At 38.5% G+C, this 19156-nt stretch overlaps 1 protein-coding gene across 1 annotated transcript in view; it reads right to left on the bottom strand.

Moving 5' to 3' along the window:
- Positions 1-19156, bottom strand: part of LOC107757056 (breast carcinoma-amplified sequence 3) — a 204886-nt gene that overhangs the window by 168355 nt on the left and 17375 nt on the right. The window contains exons 7-8 of the mRNA XM_016574429.1: positions 13804-13937; positions 8111-8375 (exon numbers count right to left, since the gene is read on the bottom strand). Of these exons, the coding sequence (XP_016429915.1) occupies positions 8111-8375; positions 13804-13937 (399 nt within the window). The remainder of the gene's footprint in view (positions 1-8110; positions 8376-13803; positions 13938-19156) is intronic.

Genomic DNA, 19156 nt, shown 5'->3' on the forward strand with positions numbered 1-19156 from the left:
TTTTAACTGGTAGAACCCTGAAAGGAGTCAGTGTTAAATAATATCAAAGCATCTACAATAAGAAATTAAAAACCAGACATTCAATCATTACTAGTCTTGATTTGATAATATGGCAAAAACATGCATATCCAACAGCTGTTTCAGCCACAAAATAGGCAATATAATCCATTTATTTGCTTACCATAAAATTATATTGTGCAAATAGAAACATATCAGTGTTTTCATTTCCTCAGTGCAATTTGTGGTTTTGGTCTAAGTTACACATTTAAAAAAAGGCTGACAAAGAAAAAAAAATTTAGTCCATGTAAAAGTACTCAACCACCAGTTTTTAAAGGGGTCCTATTATGCTTTTTCACTTTTTCAACTTTAGTTAGTCTGTAATGTTGCTGTTTGAGCATAAAAAAGATCTGCAAAGTTACAAAGTTCAAAGTCCACTTCAAAAGGAGATATTTTATTTAACAGAAATCACTTTTCAAAAACTACAACGAACGACTCGTTTGGACTACAACGCATATTTTCCGGGATTTGTGATATCACAAATATCGACGAATGGGATGAGACCTGGTTGAGCTGCACTAGAGAAGGCAACGAGTGTTATCACTATGTCGGAGACACGCTAGCTTTCCCAAGGCAGATGAACTTAGAGTGGTTATTGCCGCAATATTTACACTGAAGCTCGCAGGCGGTATGGTAAGGGGCAATACATTTCCCGACCAGGTGCCGAGTGCTGCCAATCACAACACACACTGGCCCAGCTAACCAATCACAGCACATTTCGTATTTCAGAAGGCGGGCCTTCATTTGATACAGGAACTAATCAAGCCGTTCATGCCAGACTGGAGAGAGAGGTGTTGTAATAATGTAAAATATGTGAAAAATAATGTGTTTTTTGAACAACCTAGTATGAGAGCCTGTTCTAGTACACCCCCAAAACAAAATCAAGACTTTCAAAGAGCATAATAGGACCCCTTTAAAGCGCATCTTAATGGGATAAAATATAAATACACAATATAAAGAATTATTCAAGGGATAGTTGAAAAATGAAAATTCTGTCATTAATTACTCACCCTCATGTCGTTAGGTTTTCTACGTTGTTTGCGGCTGACACAGAACAACATACGCTTTTTACGGTCTTACGGGTTTGGAACGACATGAGGGTGAGTAATTAAGGACAGAATTTTCATTTTTGGGTGAACTAACCCTTTAATTCTAAATATTTCAAATAATCATATCAGACTTGCTGACAGCAAGAGGAGGAATGCTGCATTGCATCATGGTACAGAGAAAATTTCACTGTGGGACAGTGCAAGGTCTCAGGTCATGAGAAGTGTCAAAATCACATTTCCTCACAGTGGGAAAGGGCAGCACATCATCATGGCTCACTCTGGCTTATAAAGACACACCAGCCCACTCAAAAAGTTTTCGCATGAGAGCGAGACAAAAAAAACAAAAAAAAAACATACCAGGCCACCCAGGCCAAACAACAACACAGTCTCAATGAGATGTTTACAATCGCCGTGCCAGGGGAAAGACAATGCTGCAAGAAGAAACTGGAAAAAAAGGAAAAGATTTTCTTAAAAAATCACATTTAAGATCAATGTTAAGCATTAAAATGATAAAAATGTCCAGTAAAATGGAATCAGATCAAACAACAAATATGTATGACTATATAAAATACAACTGTTTAAAACTTTCTGGAAACAAAAACAAGTATACTTTACTAAAAGTGTGCAAACAATTCAAGTAAAAAAGATATACAAAATATTTAAAAATACATTTTAGAAAAAAATTATTTTCAATGACATTTTAAAATAATAATAATAAAATAATATATTCACAAATGTGAAATGAAATAATTTACACGCACAAAAAAAAACACACATTGTGAAAAAAAAGACGACTAATAAGAATCCATAACAAATTTATCTTTAAGGCATAAGTCGGAGAGGAAGCATTGCTGCTTGCTTTTAAGAGGAGGCCATTCATAAAACTCAAGACAAATTACAGAATAACTCCAGCCCTTTTGCTGGATTAGATTCATATCAAGACAAAACATAGTGGCATGATTCAGGCCTAAGTATTTTTTCCTCTCTCTGCCAATGGAGTGAAACAAGGTCCTTCATTTGAAACTGGCCTGTCAACAGAAAGCTGAGAACACAGCGCCACACAGAGGCCTGGACCGATACTGTGCCCAGCAATTGGACAAGACTTTGTAACCAGAGTAATAAATCTTTAGGATAGGGAGTCTGTATGAGATCGTACATGATGCAGAGTCGTGGTATGTTAAAACAAGAGCGGCGCTTTGATGCCTGGCTGATTGCACGTCTGTTGTTTTGTTAGCGGAGGAGCTGAGCTTTATCTTTGAGAGCCGCTGTGAAGCTGTGACGGAATTTAAGTGTGTGTGTTCCACAAACAAGGGAGGAGGCAGTTTGTGATTACAGAGAGTGTTTGCTGGCCTTGCCCGTACAGATCAGATCATCTGGCTGCATGTCCGACAGACACACAGACACAGACACAGAGAGAGAGAGAGAGAGAGAGAGTAAACAGAAGAGATCTGATGGTTGTAAATGATTCAGCACAGGACTCAGAGAGAGTGATACATGCTTTACCGCCACACTCGACATGAAAGCAAAACTTATAATCTGCTCTACAAGCACTACAGCCCAACAACAAACATAAAAAGGAAGACTGTTTAGTCCCATATTTCAAATGCAGATATCTGGATTCGATTCTATACACAAAAATACAGTGGGCTCCAAAAGTCTGAGAAACCAAAGTGTAAAGAAGTTGCGCACATCCCACTAACCCACACAGGGCTCAGGTGTAGGACAAAAACAAACTATAGAAAAAATACAAACGTATTGTCCGCACACTGATGTAACTGCTCCATAAAAATAATTATTGCTGCAACGTTTCAACCATCAGGTCTTTGTCAGGCACAAATTACGTGAACTGTACAACTCTTTATAAGTAACAGGTGATCATTCTAATTAGACACATTCAATCACTATGCAGGTACACTCCCACAAAAAAAAACAGAGGAAGAGAAAGAGAAAGAGAGAGAGAGAGCGAGAGCGAATGAGAGAGCGAAAGAGCGAGAAAAATAAAAAAAAACGCATTAAACTCAAATAAATATACAAATCAATACAGGTCAAATACAAATCATAAACTCGAATAAACTAACAAATCAATACAGATCAATAATCACAAAATATTAAAACAATACTGAAGACAGATGAAAAAATACATACAATACTATAGAAAAGGCTTAATATCAAAATCTTCATTCAACCCAAAAGGTGATAACGTATTTAGAGTATAAATCCAAAAGCATTCCCTTTGTAAAAGTTTCCTCTCAAAATCTCCCCCCCTTGACGGTTTTTGTACATTCTCCAAAAGTCTGAGACCACTAGTGGAAAACTATCTTTTACTGCAAATTATATTATAACATTTGAGTGGAAAAGTTAGATAATTTAATAATTTTTTTTCAATGCAAAACTGTAAATATTATAGGTCTGTAAATATTTTTTTTACAGTCTCTTATTTTCACCAAGGGTGCATTTCTTTTTTTGAAAAATTCATACTGTATGTATTCAAAAGTTCAGTAAAACAGTAATATTGTGGAAATATTATTGCAATTTAAAGTAGGATTGCAAAAAGTTGGAAAATTTCCAGTAAATTTAGGAAATATTCCAGGATTTTTTTTTTTTTTGGAATATTCCAGGGATTTTTGGAAAGTTTCCGGAAATTTACTGGAAATGTTCCACCCCTTCGCAACCCTAATTTAAAGTAACTGTTTTGTATTTTAATACATTTTAAAACGTATTTTATTCTGGTCATGGCAAAACTGAATTTTCAGCAGCCATTATTACGCCAGTCTTCAGTGCCACATGATCCTTCAGAAATCATTTTAATATCCCTTATATGCTTAATATTTTTGTGGAAACAGTGATACATTTTTTTCTATGATTCCTTGATGAAAGTAAAGTTCAAAAGAACAGCATTTATTTGAAATGGAAATTTTTGAAACATTATAAATGTCTTCACTGTCACTTTTGATCAATTTAATGCAGCCTTGCCGAAAAAAAAAAACGTATAAAATGTGTGTGAAAAAATAACATTAATTTCAAGAGTTAAATGAATGCCATTTAGATTTGATCTGTGACTTAATAACCACAGTGTTGGGCTTTTTAAAACAGTTTGCTCCAAACAACATTGTGTCATCGGTTTTGCAAAAGCATCCATGTCTGCCTGTTTTTGCTTTAAGATGATGAATGGTGTAAACAGGCGTAGTTACTGATAAAACAAGCCTGAAACCCAAACAAGTCGTATGCTGACATTAAATGGCTCAAAGGAAGTATCCCGTTATCTCTAACTTAATAACAGCAAATTAACAGCTTCCTGTTGCACCTTGTTTTTCCTTTCAAAATAGTCAATGAACATATACAAAGAAGGAGACCACCAAGTTGTGTCAAACCGACACTGAACTTCCTGTAAGCGCAAAGGTAATGGTGACCACCTCAGTCCAGACAGCTCTTTCCATCACACTCCTCACATCCTCGCGCATGGCCGACACAGAGCTTAACCGCTGCACAGCATGGCTACCAAAGCCACATGTGCCCTAAACATTCCCGTGAATGGAAACCATACAACAACAGTTATGCTTCAAAAAGCATTTTCGGTAACACTTTCTATGAAGCCCGTATTTATAATACATTATAAGGGTATTCTTAAAGAGGTCATATGATGCGATTTCAAGTTTTCCTTTCTCTTTGGAGTGTTACAAGCTGCTTGTGCATAGATAAGATCCCTGAAGTTGCAAAGACTAAAGTCTCAAAACCAAAGAGATATTCTTTATCAAAGTTAAGACTCTGCCACGCCCCCCTAAAACGGCTTGTTCTAACATGCCCATAAATACGGGCTTCATAGAAAGTGTTACCGCATTTTCCTTTGGCATTTGTTCAGTTATAGGTAGAAAAGACAAACAGACAAAACAACTTAGCAGAAACCAGCACCTAAACTAATGAATTAACTGTCTGTTAGCACTGACAAAGAAGGACTTGTTGAATTATCTAACAATGCCATGAACCTAAGGCGAGGGGGATGTGGCTCCTAAAATAGATTGAAAAAACTCCACAATTAAACTGGGGGAGAAGAAAGCCCGATTGTGGTTTCTATTTTTACAGAGTGCCAGCTCTGAAGGATGTGTACTTCTCTAGTTCCTTCCCTAAATCAATGAGTTGTCACAGGAGACAATTGCCAGTCTACTGTTGTGGCTACTGCGCCGCAGCTTTTCTTATCAAGCAGTTATTTCTGCCGCCTCCGTTCACGCTTATGGACCCAAAAATGAACAAAACCGACGAAAAAGCAAACGGAAAGTGACGCTGATAGCTTTTTCTCTTTTTGTGTCTGATAACTAATCATAGCGGAAAAGGATGTAAAAGTGTGACAACCACAAAAACAATTTTGCTGATTTTACGATGACGTAAAACGCAGTGATTGTTGTTGTTTTTTGTTGTTGTTGTTTTTTTGTAGAAATCCTGTTGTCACTACATTGTATAGCAAATCAACAAGTACAGAAGTTTTTTTTAGCCAAAATTAACTTTTATTTACTTTTTAAAATACTTTTATTCAGCAAAGAATCATTAATCAAAGGTGACAGTTAACACTTGAATTACAAAAGATTACTATTTTAAATAAATGCTATTCTTTTGAACTTTCTATTCATAAAATAAAAAAAATATTCTGCTTCATGCTTTACACAAAAATATTAAGCAGCACAACTGTTTTCAACATTGATAACAATAATAAATGTTTCTTGAGCACCAAATCAGCATATTATAATTATTTATGAAGCTTTATGTGACACTGAAGACTGGAGTAATGACTGATGAAAATTCAGCTTTACCATCACAGGAATAAATACAATTTTAAAATACGTTAAAATAGAAACAGTTGTTTTAAATTGTAATAACATTCCACAATATTACAGTTTTTACTGTAGTTTTGATCAAATAAATGCAGTCAATTGCAAATGTATGAAACTGCAATTAATAAAAAAAATTAAAAAAAAATTTCACTGCAATTCAGTTCATTAAACAAATGTGTCATTAGCAAAACAAAACTTTTATTATCAAATCTTCGGAATGTTAAAAGTGTGAAGAAGATCAAAGTGTAATTTTTAATACACTGAAATATTAAAAAAAAAACATTAAGAGAACAAAAAAGAAAAACTGAATGACTGGTTTGAAAATAAAGCAAACATCTCGACAGGATATGTGAGTGGCTCAAGCATTCCAGCTGCACGTATGAGCCCATAGGAGAGGCCCACAGGGACCATGGAAAAGTGCGGGACCATTTTGTCTCCCTTTCTTCTCCACACCGTTTCATCTTAATTCAAAAGCCACATCCTGCTATCCTCCCATCTTTTGGCTTAAGGAATTATGGAATGATCCTTGAGGTTATAAAATCCGGACAGTCCAAGGTTTGCCTCTAAGGCATAAGAACGGCCTCAGACTTCTGTTTCTTAGATTCCCCCATCCTGTTCCCAGTACAAAAAAATGTCACCTCAGAACCCTGTTGTCAAAGTGTCTCATCGGGCTGAAGCTGACAGGACTAATTGTTGACAGGTGCTTCTAATGCCCGGCTTTGAAAAATGAGTCTGATTTACAGCAGGGCTTCTGAGGCCCACTTTCACGGCTGCTAGTAACCATCCCTACACGGGACGCCAAACATTCCGGCCCTGTGATGTCACAGCGTTGCTCGATTCAAAGTGAAAAAAGTTTTTCATATTTTCTTTGAGACAGTCAAAAGTCACTCAAATTAATTACGATTATAATATATAAATATATAGGTCACAAAGTTTACATTTTAACTTTAAAAATGTGGCGTACTATAAATCAGAAAAATGCGATGGATGGATGGATGGATGGATGGATGTTAAATTATATTTATATAGTCCATAAAGTTTAAATTTTAACTTGAAAAATGTGGTGATGCTGAAAATCAGCAAGACGCAATGCAATAGCCAGATTATTTTGATTTTAATTAGATTTTTAGGTAACACTTTATTTTAAGAACCAATTCTCGCTATTAGATGCTTATTAGCATGCATATTACTAGCATATTGGCTTTTTATTAGTACTTATAAAGCACATATTAATGCCTTATTCTGCATGACCGTATTTTAGATCCCTTAATATACCCCATACCTAAACTTAACCAATACTGACTATTTATAAGCAGCATATTAGGAGTTTGTTCAGGGAAAACTCTTAGTTAGTGAATATGTGTTCCCTATTCTAAAGTGTTACCGATTTTTATTTGCTAAATAAATAAATATTGTTTACATTTGCTGATTTATATTTATTTTAAGTAATTCAGTAAACTATTTTTTGAAGTGTCAATATGGTGTCATTTGATATATGACTTTGGGCAACAGAGTAAGAGAGGCTCTCTTGAACCCTTTGGGAAGCTCTGCAAACACCCCGCAGCTGACTGGAGTCTACTGTGTCCGTATCAGCGGGGTGCTTTCGGCGAGCACGGGGGTATTGATTAATCAGACCTCTGCTTTGTGGAGTGGGGAGTGCTGATAGGCAAACAACACTGACAGGCGTGCCAGCTCCTGTGGCAATCAGCACAGAGATGAGAAGTGTGTGTGCGGGTGGGTGGGTGGGTGTGTATGTACGTAACGGTCAGACGTGGTCAAGTGTGAGTGTGTTTGCAGCCAGAGACAGTGTTTGACAAACATCACAGTGTTATGACAGAGGTCAACAGGCTCAATCCCAAGGTCTTCTAGGGTGATTCGATTAACCCCTGAATGGCCAGGATCTACTTGCTCAGTTTCAAATTCTAGTAAGCTTCCTATGAGCTCAGTGAAAATTAATTCAAGATGGTGGACAAGAAATGTAAATACACGAGAAATGTAAATAATTAAATACTGACATTTCTATTTAATTCAATATGTTACCAAACAATATAGTTCAGGGTAATTAAAAATTGATAATTTTACCGTTTTGGACCAGAAGAACTAGTGTTACTAACTTATGAAGGATTGCAGACGTGCAAGAGGTGCATAATATTTCCAAAAAACAAAAAGGTATTTGCTAACCATGTAGTGGTGATCCAGATGGGCTACTAGAAAGGCCAGGAATAGGGCTACATCGGCCGCCCTGTTTGCTGCTCAGTTCTTGCTCAATCTCCTCTAGTCCGGCACTCTTCTGGAAACGGCTCATGCGATTCACCACACGTGGAGACACGTGTGTGCGTGCACATGGTGCTCCACCGTACGGATTGATGGGAAAGACATGAGATGTACCTCGAAGAGTACTAATCACCACCCAGCGGCAGTCATGGCTGAAGCAGATGTCCTGCACCTAGAGTGGTAAGAGAAGAGAAAGGAAAGAAGCTCACAACCAGCTTTGAGATTTGAGTTGGTTAGGATTCGGAAATGAACGATCATCAATAAAATGTATGAAATCAACATTACAGAAAGTTTTTTTAAGTTTAGGGTCTTGAGTGAACAGTATGAACAATACAGCAATGCCTTTCCTTCAAAATTTGGCTTAAAGTCACAATGTAACAGAGGTAGCAGATCTTCTTATGTATTGGGATAAAAATTCAAGTTAAACAGATTATCGAAAAAATATTTTACAAAAATATTGGAGAAGTCTGGCACACATCACCAGTTATATTTTAATTTAAAAATTACTAGGTCAGAAAAAATACATATATTAAAATGAAACATATGCATGGATGAATCATTCAAAATAAGATCAGTTTTTTGGGGGTTTTTTTTCATGTCAACTTTAAGGAATGCAACCTGACTTCTGTTGGAATTTTCTCTGGTGTTAGTCATAAGAAAGATTGTTTTCATAAAGAGTTTCTGGCAAAGACAGATAACATCTCTAAAAAATGTGCTGTGAAAAGCTTGAAAGGAATGAGAAAGAAGTGTTGGTAGTCACACCTAGGTGCTGGGATGAAGAGGTTTCGGAACCGATCACCAGATCTTGGTTACTGGCACGAAAAACCTGAATATCTAACCTGGATTTTGTATTTATTAAACATCTAAAAACAGACGAACCATGAAACTGCAACAGTTCGTCCCGTGCTTCTTGTGTTTACCACTCCTACAGTATATTCAGTCTACGCTATTTTTAAATTGTTGGTCTATGTATACATGTGTCAGATGGCTGTTGAATCCCACCCTGTTTTTTCAGCATCTTGCGTCAAGAGCATAGTTTTATAAGACAGCGTCTTGAAATCCTATTCTAGCTGTTTTTGAACACAAGAACGCACCCTGTGTGAATAAATTTAGCTCTATGAATTGATGGCAAACCTTCCTCCCAAGACATGGTCCAGAAATCTTACACTTGGCTTTACCATACAGCACTCTGCCATCAGCAAGGTTCAGCTAATGGCTTTTTTACAGCACTTTTTATGGATAGCCATCAGCTACTGGAATACAGCTGTCTGGAGATCTGTCTGATTCTAGGTCATTCTGCTCTATCTGTCTCAAATCAGTCTCATGCTGAATACAGCAACCCAGAGATGAGCAAATTAATCAAGATCAATGACCATTACCTGTTCAGGGACGATACCTCAACTGGAGGTATAAAAATAAGATTTAGGTGACCAAAGACAAGGACTGAGATCTTTAAATTAGTTAATCAGACACAAATCAAATGAGCTGTTTGGTCAGTCATATGCTGCTCAGAACAGCTAAAACGGTGTATGGCTTCAGGCAACGCAGCCTGATGGGTTATTTACCTTCATGCACACTAAGGTCAGCCCGGAGCAGGCTGGGAGTCAGTACAAGCACAGTCAATTAGCCAGCCAGATAAGGCCGGGTGCCTGCGTCCGCCCACGAGGCATTATCACTCCTTTTATTTGTTCTGCTCAAGATAATGCGTCTTGGAGGGTGCTTGCTTTCTGCAGTTTGCGTTGTTTACAATGCCAGATCAAAGCCAATGCATGGCCAGGCAGCAAACCTGGCATGAGCCGGTGACAGATTAACCACCTTTCTCATCTCGGCAGAGCTGCAGGCCTCCTCGGCCCTGTGCTCACAGAGGAGGGAAAATGAGAATGTTTTACACGCTTGGTTCCATCTCTCTGGCATGCCTGGAGGTGTCGGGTAAGGTAATCACAGCTTCAATATAAGGAGCAGGAACGAGAAGAACTTGAACTTCACCCACGGGCCAGTACCCAGCCTGCAATTCAACCTTTTTCACCCACCTCAGAGTGCACTTGAAGGGTAAAGGGACAAAGCAAATTGTGAAAACATAAAAAAAGAAGAAGAAGAAAAGAAAAAAAAACTCTAAATATACTCTAATGGGCTTAATAAATACAGCTGGATAAAACAAAAACTGTCCGTCTTCATTTCAGGCTGCAAAGCAACAAAATGTGATTATTTTAAAGGGGGGGGGGGGATTATTTTCTATATCCAATATAAGTGCAATAGGAATTAAAAATGGCAAGTCTTTCTTTTAGAAGTTTAGACATAACACTTGACTGTGCTACAGTTACATGGCACTCCTAGGCAAATAACATACGGTGAAACAGTTTTTATTCCACTGCAGTGTTAATATTTATCATGTAGTAAGGATTTAAATTGGGGGAAATATGTCTGGCATGCTTTTAGACATCGAATGTGTCAGTGTGACTGCGAGTGTGTGTCTATGAACTAGAGCAGAGATCAGGTTTGTGTGCATATCCAAACATGACACTGGCTGAGTAAGTAAGGGTCTAGGCCCTTTCGGAATAAATATTAGTTCTACTTAAGCAAATAAAACCTTACAATTTGCCAACTGAAGGAGATATTGTGGTGGAACAGCTGCAAGGCTAAATGGATGAAACAGCATTTAGGAGAGAGGAAAACTAAATCACTGCAGTTATTTCCCAAAATGATTTGTGCAATAACCCAATAGATCGCAAAAGTAAATTAAACTTTAAAGCACCCAGATAGATTACCAAGGCTTGGCAGACACTAATGATCTGATCATGTCCTTAGATGTCCGCTTCAACTATTCAACCTGAGTAACGTTACATAAAATACAAAAAAAGCATGTGGATTTGACCCATCCTCTAAAATACTAACATAAATAAATAAATAAATAAATAAATAAATAAAATGGATAGAAGAATGATCAATATATTTGATCAAATATGTTTTGAGACCACTATACACTGCCTTAAAGGTCCCCTGAAATGCTTAGAAACACGCAGCGTTACTCTATGTGTTGACGTCATTTTAACTGAAACAGGAAGACAGGGCGGGACATATCAAGCAGCCCCGCCCTTTTAAAATAGCCAATAGCGTTCATTTATATCACAGCTTGGGCTAGAGCCGTTCAGAGCCGTTGAGCTCCGTAAAGCCGCAGGGTATGCCAGCCACAATCTCATCCACATTGCTATAAAATATAGCATTCTGTGTAGAATTAAAATAGCTCCGATACATTTTGTGGTCTGCGCCGACTCGCGCATGTGATCCGCTCCGTGCTATCGTGTCTCTGGACCGGAGCAGAGTGTGTGTGCGGTGCGGTGGTTAGCGTGACTCAGCGTGAAACCAGACTTCTTTTTTTCCTCAATGGAAAGCATATTTACACTGTTTGAATCGTTCCCTGTCCCCTATATAGTGCACTACGTGCCATTCACTGTACAGAAAATACCTATTCTGTGGACAAGTGACCGATTTCAGCCACGGCTTCAGAGTCTATTTTATAGTGTAGGGGGCGGGCGCTTCGGATTCTAGAGAGCATTTGATTGGACAGAAAGTTTGATGAGAAGCTGAAGTACGATGTGACGTCAAAAAAATCGTTGAGCCGTTTTGGCGAAGTGACGAACTGCAAGCTTTCAATGCTTCTATCTTCTAAATGCGAATTTTGTCACTGTGTTGGCTCAAAACCTGAATGAAATAATAATAATTAATTCCCTTATACAATGAGTAAAAATCATTACACACCCAAAAAACTTTCATTTTGATTTCATGGGGACTTTAAGTAAAAAGTAAAAAAATAATAATAGTATTCAACTAGTAAAATTAAAATAAATTAAAAAGAATAACTATTACAAAGTGGAAATTAAAATAAAATAATAACAAAATAAAATAAAAATATTTAAAAAAAACTAATAAAACGGTAAATAACATTTAAAAAAATAATTAAAAATAGAATATCTATTGAAGTGAAAAAATTTAATAAATAAATTATATTTAAATTAAATTAAATTTGGGCCTTTAAATCATGTGACTAGAATAGATATGTTGCTGTTCTTGTCCAAGCAATCGAACCTGCCAGGTAATACAACAGGTCTTTTTCACAGCAGTAAAGCAGTAACTGTGTTCTAGTTGTAAATTATAAACTATGTCTTACTACACTAAAGTGGGACTAAAATGCAACAAACATCTGGCTAACTGGACAAAATCCAAAGACCAATTCTGTTTCAAATAACACCATTAGTTGTTCTGGATTTGTAATTTATAAAGCTGGGATGAAATGGGAAAATTACGGAGCCTATATTCAGTGCTGCCAACAGTCTATTTCCAGGGATTTAAGAGAGAGTGGTGTAAAGTCGCAAGCGCGACCATATTATCCCAGTGGGAATGTCCTCTAGTCCATGACCTCATAGCCTAAGATATCATAGGTGTTACAAGCCCCAATCTTGACCCCAAGGTGCAAGAGTAAAAGCTCCAGTCAGAAGCACAATCTAAGCTCTCACCAGCCGTCTGAGGTATTTTTAGCAACTTTTCTCTTTTTTTGCAGCCTAGGTGATTGAAAACATAGTCAACACTAATAGTTTCGGGTCTTCGGATTCCAGAGTGTTGAAAACTGAACATGGGAGCCACAGGGGAGGAAGTTTTTGAATAAGCAAAGACTAACTGCTGAGAGCACAAATATTCACATAGATCCACATAATTTTGTTTTGTACTGGGGGCAAAATTTCTCCAGGTACAAAAATATTCATGTTGCTGTGACTCTGACTACACGTAAAAATAAATAAATAAATTAAAAAAAACATTTTGAACTGTGACACAATTTACACTCACATACACTTGCACTTTGAATTTCGTTGTACATACATTGTACAATGACAAAGTATTCAATTCAATTCATATTCCACAGTAGCAAGGGGTTATGTATCTCATAGTCATGTTTAAGATCAATCAGATGGGTCATACCCACACTTTTTGTCTAACATACACTGCCCTACATACTACAAAGAAGCCGAGAGAGCAGTACCGTGTTCTTCTGGAGCTCAGTGGCCTTATGTCTCCTGACATTATTTAGATAACATGCAGGGATTCACTGACGATGAAAAACATGTTCAAATTGCACATTTCCAGAGCCATACAAGCACAGGCAACCGTAAACAGTCGTGGGTGGCCCACAAAGACTTTAAATGATTATGCTAATGATTAAAAGAGTCCGGAAAGGCAATATTTCATCTCAATAACTCCCCCGAAAATAGCCTGAGTGTACATAGGCATGTGCGTGTGAGCAAGGGATGGAACGGGAAGCTTTGAAGTTTGAATTAATATCCCACACTGTCCATGTATTACTTGAACGCAAGACTTCTTTTTGTCGTTGATACATCTTCCTTTTGGAGGATACAAGTTTATGAGTTTGTACCATATGTGCGTGCTAAAGGACAGTGCTGAAAGCTTTTATGTAAATGTGTGCATACACATATGTTCTTACCTTCTTATATGTTCTGGTGGTTGAGGAGATTCCCCCCTTCTATGTAAAGCGCTTTGAGTGCCCAGAAAAACGCTATATAAATGTAAGGAATTATTATTATTATAATTACCTTAGCCTCAGTCTCTCCTCTATGAAGTGTGTATAGATGATGAACTGCACTCTGGGAAGACGCCCATGGGTGAGTCAAGATTTGGAAAACGTGGAAGTCGTGGCCAAGGGTGTCTGCAGTCACTAGTAACATACCTGTAGATCAGAAAAGAGCATCATTTATTTCACCATAGTGCACCTTCTTAGCACTACCAAACAAAAAACTATTTCCCAGATCATTGGTGACACAGGATGTGTTTAATTTTGAGCAACAAAACTATTTAAAAAAAGTGACAACTAATTTATCACAATGTTTTCTGAGATTAAATAATTATTACACTGATAACATTAGAACATAAAAAATCTAAATTTTTGGAGCAGTAAGATGAAATATATAACACTAGATATAGAAAGTGCACTGCAAAAAATGCTTTTCTTTGCACTAAATTCTGTGATTAATATGGAAAAGCAATCAATACAGCATTTTTTTGCCCACTTCCTGAGGCTACAGAAATTAAATCCTCCATGCTTTTTAAGTTTTTAGGATTTTCCCAGCCCTAGAGCTAAATTTTCTTGGGGTTTACTATTTGGATTTGGGGACCAGTGATTCAGTCTTTCTGAATTGTGGCCTAGTGATTAGTCCACGTTCATCTATCAATGAAAGTGGCAGGAATGGCCACTCTAAACATATATAAATTGCATTTGAACATTTACTTGCTTTAAGTGCACCAACTCTGAGCTTAAACTGAGCAGAACATACTGCAAGTCAAAAACGACGGCACCCAGAATGCCATCAAGTACTGAGCATTTCATGAGACACGTTTACATGGTTGTAAAGGGCAATTGTGTTCCACTGCAATTTGTGTTCTAGAATTAACTGCATGCCAAGATCTTCCCTCAGCTGTCCGGGCCAGAGAATATGTGGATCTGTTTTAAATACAACCGCAGGAGAACCCAAGTGGAACCTCTGATGACAGGGCCTCTCATTTTCCCACTTTTATTTGAAGTTAGTGAAACTACAGAAAGTATAAGCTCTTACTGTAAACAACACACTTACTAAACCACACTAGAAAAAAACCCGAAGCAAATCTTCATGGCAACGCAACCCCGCATACAACTGGTTTCTAAAAACAGTGTGACAGCTCTACAGGCTATTTTCCACACACATGAAAGTCTGGTCACTACCGCTTTGGAAAGTTTCTCCAACACTACGATTAAGATGGATTTAGCCGCTGGCTCTCGATCTCACTGTTGTAATTTAAGATGACAATAATTAGTGATTTTCCAATGCTGAATCTCTAATGCCGAGTTCACAGAGGGGTTTAATTTGTGGCGAGCATTTATTGGGTGGTCTGACAAACTAAAAATGAGTTTATTATTGGAAGATCAGACGAACTCCCGCACACATGACAATGGAATAGCAGCCGTGCTAGATGAGCTCATCTGTCCTATTTCTGCCCACGTTATTTTCGTTTTCACACTTATGAATAGCATCTGCTTTAGGTGTGGCTTTGCCATCTCATTGAGCAGTAAGACAGGAAGCAAAGGGGATGGGCTGCGGCAGCGAAGGAAGGGTCACGCTGAGATTTCGCCTACGAAAAAAAAAAACAGAGTCGGCTAGTGAATTAGACAGCGGTTAGCTATTTATGCTGTATCAGAAGACTAAACCAAGTTACGGCCTGGCCATAAACTAACCCACGCCCCAAATGAGGTGCCAAGCCACAAGAAGCATTTGCGTCAACTGGGAATACATGGAGAGTGCCTTCTAATTATAGAGGCTACAAACGGAAGCGCAGAGTGATTAGGAGTTTAGGCGCTGCGGTATGTTTATCTGGGAGCTTCCTCTACCTCACCCCGCCGCCCTGCCGCTCTCGCGCTCACGCTGGCTTTGACAGATGAGGCTTGGCCAGCTTGTTGGGACACAAGTTTGCTGATGGTACACTCTGTTCTCCAAAAGCCAGTGGAGAATGGAAACCGAGTGCTGGGGCTTTTGTGGCCTTGTTGAAACACAGGGCCTCGCGTAGAGGCGTCAGTTGGTTGGCCTGTGGGAAGCTAAATTAAAGAGAGCTTCTCTGTGCTGGTAAGCAGCCATAAAATTTCAGGAACCTGAGATGTTAAAGCAATTTTTGACACATCCTATTTATAACACCTCATCCTCAAGGCAAACGAGTAATTTATGACTTTTAACGAGAAACTATGTGAGTAAACGGGGGTTTTGCGTACTCGAGCTACAATAATAACGCACATCTACATGACATAATACCTACAGTAATCAAATATTTGGAGGAACAATGGGATAATTCACCCAAAATAAAAATTGTTATCATTTACTCACCCTTTTGTCGTTCTACATTTGCATAACAAACAACAACATGTTCTGGCACGTTTTCTTTCTGTTCTTTGAAGAATATATGAACACTGCAATCGTGCTCAGATCTTCACCAAAACAATCGGTCCAGGATAGCCTGAACAAGTTGGTCTCGGCACGATTGAAAACGAATTCTGAAGTGGTTCACTTGTGGTGAGAAATCAACCAACTCAAAAGACCAATGAATCAAGCTGTATCATAATTCATAATAGGAAATGCAGTATATTTAAAAAGCAGCAGTGTCTAATTCTGTGGGTGAGCGAGCGCTTTAGTCATTGCAGTAAACCAAAGCTCTTCAGCTTAAAATGTCATTGCTCTTCTCCAAAACGGGTGCATTGCAAGAATAGTGTCCCGACATATACTACATTTTTTGAATACTGAACAAATTTTGCTGCACTTTGAAACGTTGCCCTGTGAAAACAAAGCAAATAAGAAAACGCAGCATTGTAACAACTTAAGTTCACATTTTGGAACAAAACAAATGACCTACAGGTCTGAAAACACCCTAAAATCCGATTTCAAAATACATGTTAATAAAGATTTATTGGGTTTGTTAATTTATATTTCAAAACGTTTGAAATCGTACATCATCAAAAGCATTTACTTCTGCAAGTTAGAACGGACTGCATTCATATGAACTGCAAAATACACCCCAGAATATCCTTTCAAGCTGATTTGGCTGTTTCTCGCTAAAAGGCACCTCAAACAAACTGACATTCGCTAGCTGTAGAGTGATTCTTCATACTTGCATTCATTGTTTTGTTGTTCTCCCCTTAACAAGTCTTTAAACACAAAACATCTGCTAAACCTCCTCATAGCCATGTTTTATTTCAAAAGTGTCTTAGGCATTCTCGCCGACCAACTCCGATGATCTCAGCAGCCTGACAAGCAGAGGCCTCCAACTTGGCAAAGTCGCAGGACTGAAACAAAAGTATCCCTTTCAAATGAACAACACTCGCCTAAGACCTTTGAAAAAGAGGAAATCTCAAATTATAAACATGTGGATAAACTTTTAAAGGGCGGACGCTGGGAATCGGTGCGCTCTAATACCGCAGACACGAACTTCATGCAAGAAAAAAAAAAGAACAAATAAACACATCAATCACAGCATTTTGTCCTTGTAGCTGCCCACATTTGTTGTAAAAGCACGACCGTGCGTGCGTGTTTGTGGTCCTTTGTGAGCCCATTGGATAGCCTCCTCTCCTGTCATGCTGCACTTGTGGAGGTGTTTATGAAAGCTGTGGAACACACACACACACACACAGGGTTGCACATCTCACATCAAAGCCGCCCACTCAAGCCTGGAGCGAGCAACACTCACTTAGTCCAGAGGCCACCCTCACTCCAACCATCAGATAACAGTACTAAGAAGAGGAGGAGACCGGCATGGGTCAAAATTCAGTCAATAACTTGTTAATCTTTTACAGACTAAGTGAGAACTTCTAAAAGCTGGGCTGTTTGATCCCAACCTGGAGGCGGCTTGTGTTTGTGTGTGTGTGTGTGTGTGTGTGGAGTCGAGGACGGGGTGGCAGATTGAGGCCTGGTGAACTAACTGTGCAGTGTCTCGTGGTAAGCCGGGCAGATGTAATGCTGTCTCCAGTTTCCATTCCTCTGGGTTGCAGGGATGACTGCTGTGGATTCCAGAGGGGGCTTGCGAGCACATCTCACAGCGTCGTGCGGCCAGGGATGCTGTTTATCTAGGCACGTTGGTACCTAGGATATGCTCTTTAAACATGGTACACTGCTCCTGTGGGCATGCTGGCTTGGAGAGGCACTCAACGCTCTTAGCTATGAAACCACATCCACAATTAAATTGAGAGCTTTGAGGAAGGGAGGGGGGAAAAAGTAGGTGGGAGGAGGAAAAAGGTGCTCACGGTTCATTTGATCCACATTCAAGCGTAACGAAGGAGAATGTTTATATTTGCTTTACAGCCAAACCACCTGTAAGAGCTTGAATATTAATAGATCATAAAGGCCTTTTCTCGGCAGGAGGCAATCATTACTTTAATACAACACTTCAACGAAATTCGCATTCTAGAGAACCAGTGTAACCAAGGTGACAACGAGGTCATGCCCATTAAGGAAGGATGGAAGTGTAGGTTATCACTAGGCCCACACGGAATCTGCACACTTTTTACTCACATTTCCTGAGCTGTTTTTGGAGGAAATTCTGTTTAATAATAGGCATCATACTTTCCTGGGATAAGTCAGATAAGACAGTTATTTCTATCTTTTGCTGTAATGTGTCAGTAGGACATAGCAGTTTATATTTCCAAACATTCATTTTGCCATTAATTGTAATAATCCAGTGAGATTTTTGTGCGCACAAGGAGACTGACAACAGTCAGAGCTCCACACAGAGATCTGATCTCACCATCATCCAGTCCGTCTGGAATGACACAAAGAATCTGAAAAAATTGAGACAGACTAAATCCAGAAGAACTGTGGCAACGTCTCCAAGATGCTTTAAGAAACCTTCCTGCAAAGCTATAGAACTGTGAAAAGTTTTTGTGGCACTTGTGTAAAAATGCTGTAAAGTAAGGATGCTTCTATAACTTCTATTAAAGGGGTCATCCGATGCCCATTTTCCACAAGTTGATATGATTCTTCAGGGTCTTAATAAAAAGTCTGTAACATAGTTTGGTTAAAATTTCTCAATGGTAGTGTAAAAAACACCTTTTTTACCCTGTCAAAAACAGCTCTTTTCAGAGCAAGCCGTTTTGTAGCATTTTCCTTTAAATGTTAATGAGCTCTGCTGACCCCGCCCCTATCTTCTGAGAGGAAAGATGATTTGCAAAGATTAATTTAAAAAACCATATACTCACTTCTTCTGTAGGTGAAGCTGGATCACGAATGATTCGCGCGAACAAACGCATTTATGTAGATTGGGGGGCGCATTCCCTTCAGAAACAAACGTAATCCACTGCGTCTTCAGCGGCTCAGATGTCAGGAGTAAATGACGACTGCTATGTTCATTATTACATCCAACAACAGAATACCTCAATCG

This window comes from Sinocyclocheilus rhinocerous, unplaced genomic scaffold (assembly GCF_001515625.1).
Source record: "Sinocyclocheilus rhinocerous isolate Xijiao unplaced genomic scaffold, SAMN03320098_v1.1 scaffold1152, whole genome shotgun sequence".
In the NCBI taxonomy this organism is placed as follows: Eukaryota; Metazoa; Chordata; class Actinopteri; order Cypriniformes; family Cyprinidae; genus Sinocyclocheilus; species Sinocyclocheilus rhinocerous.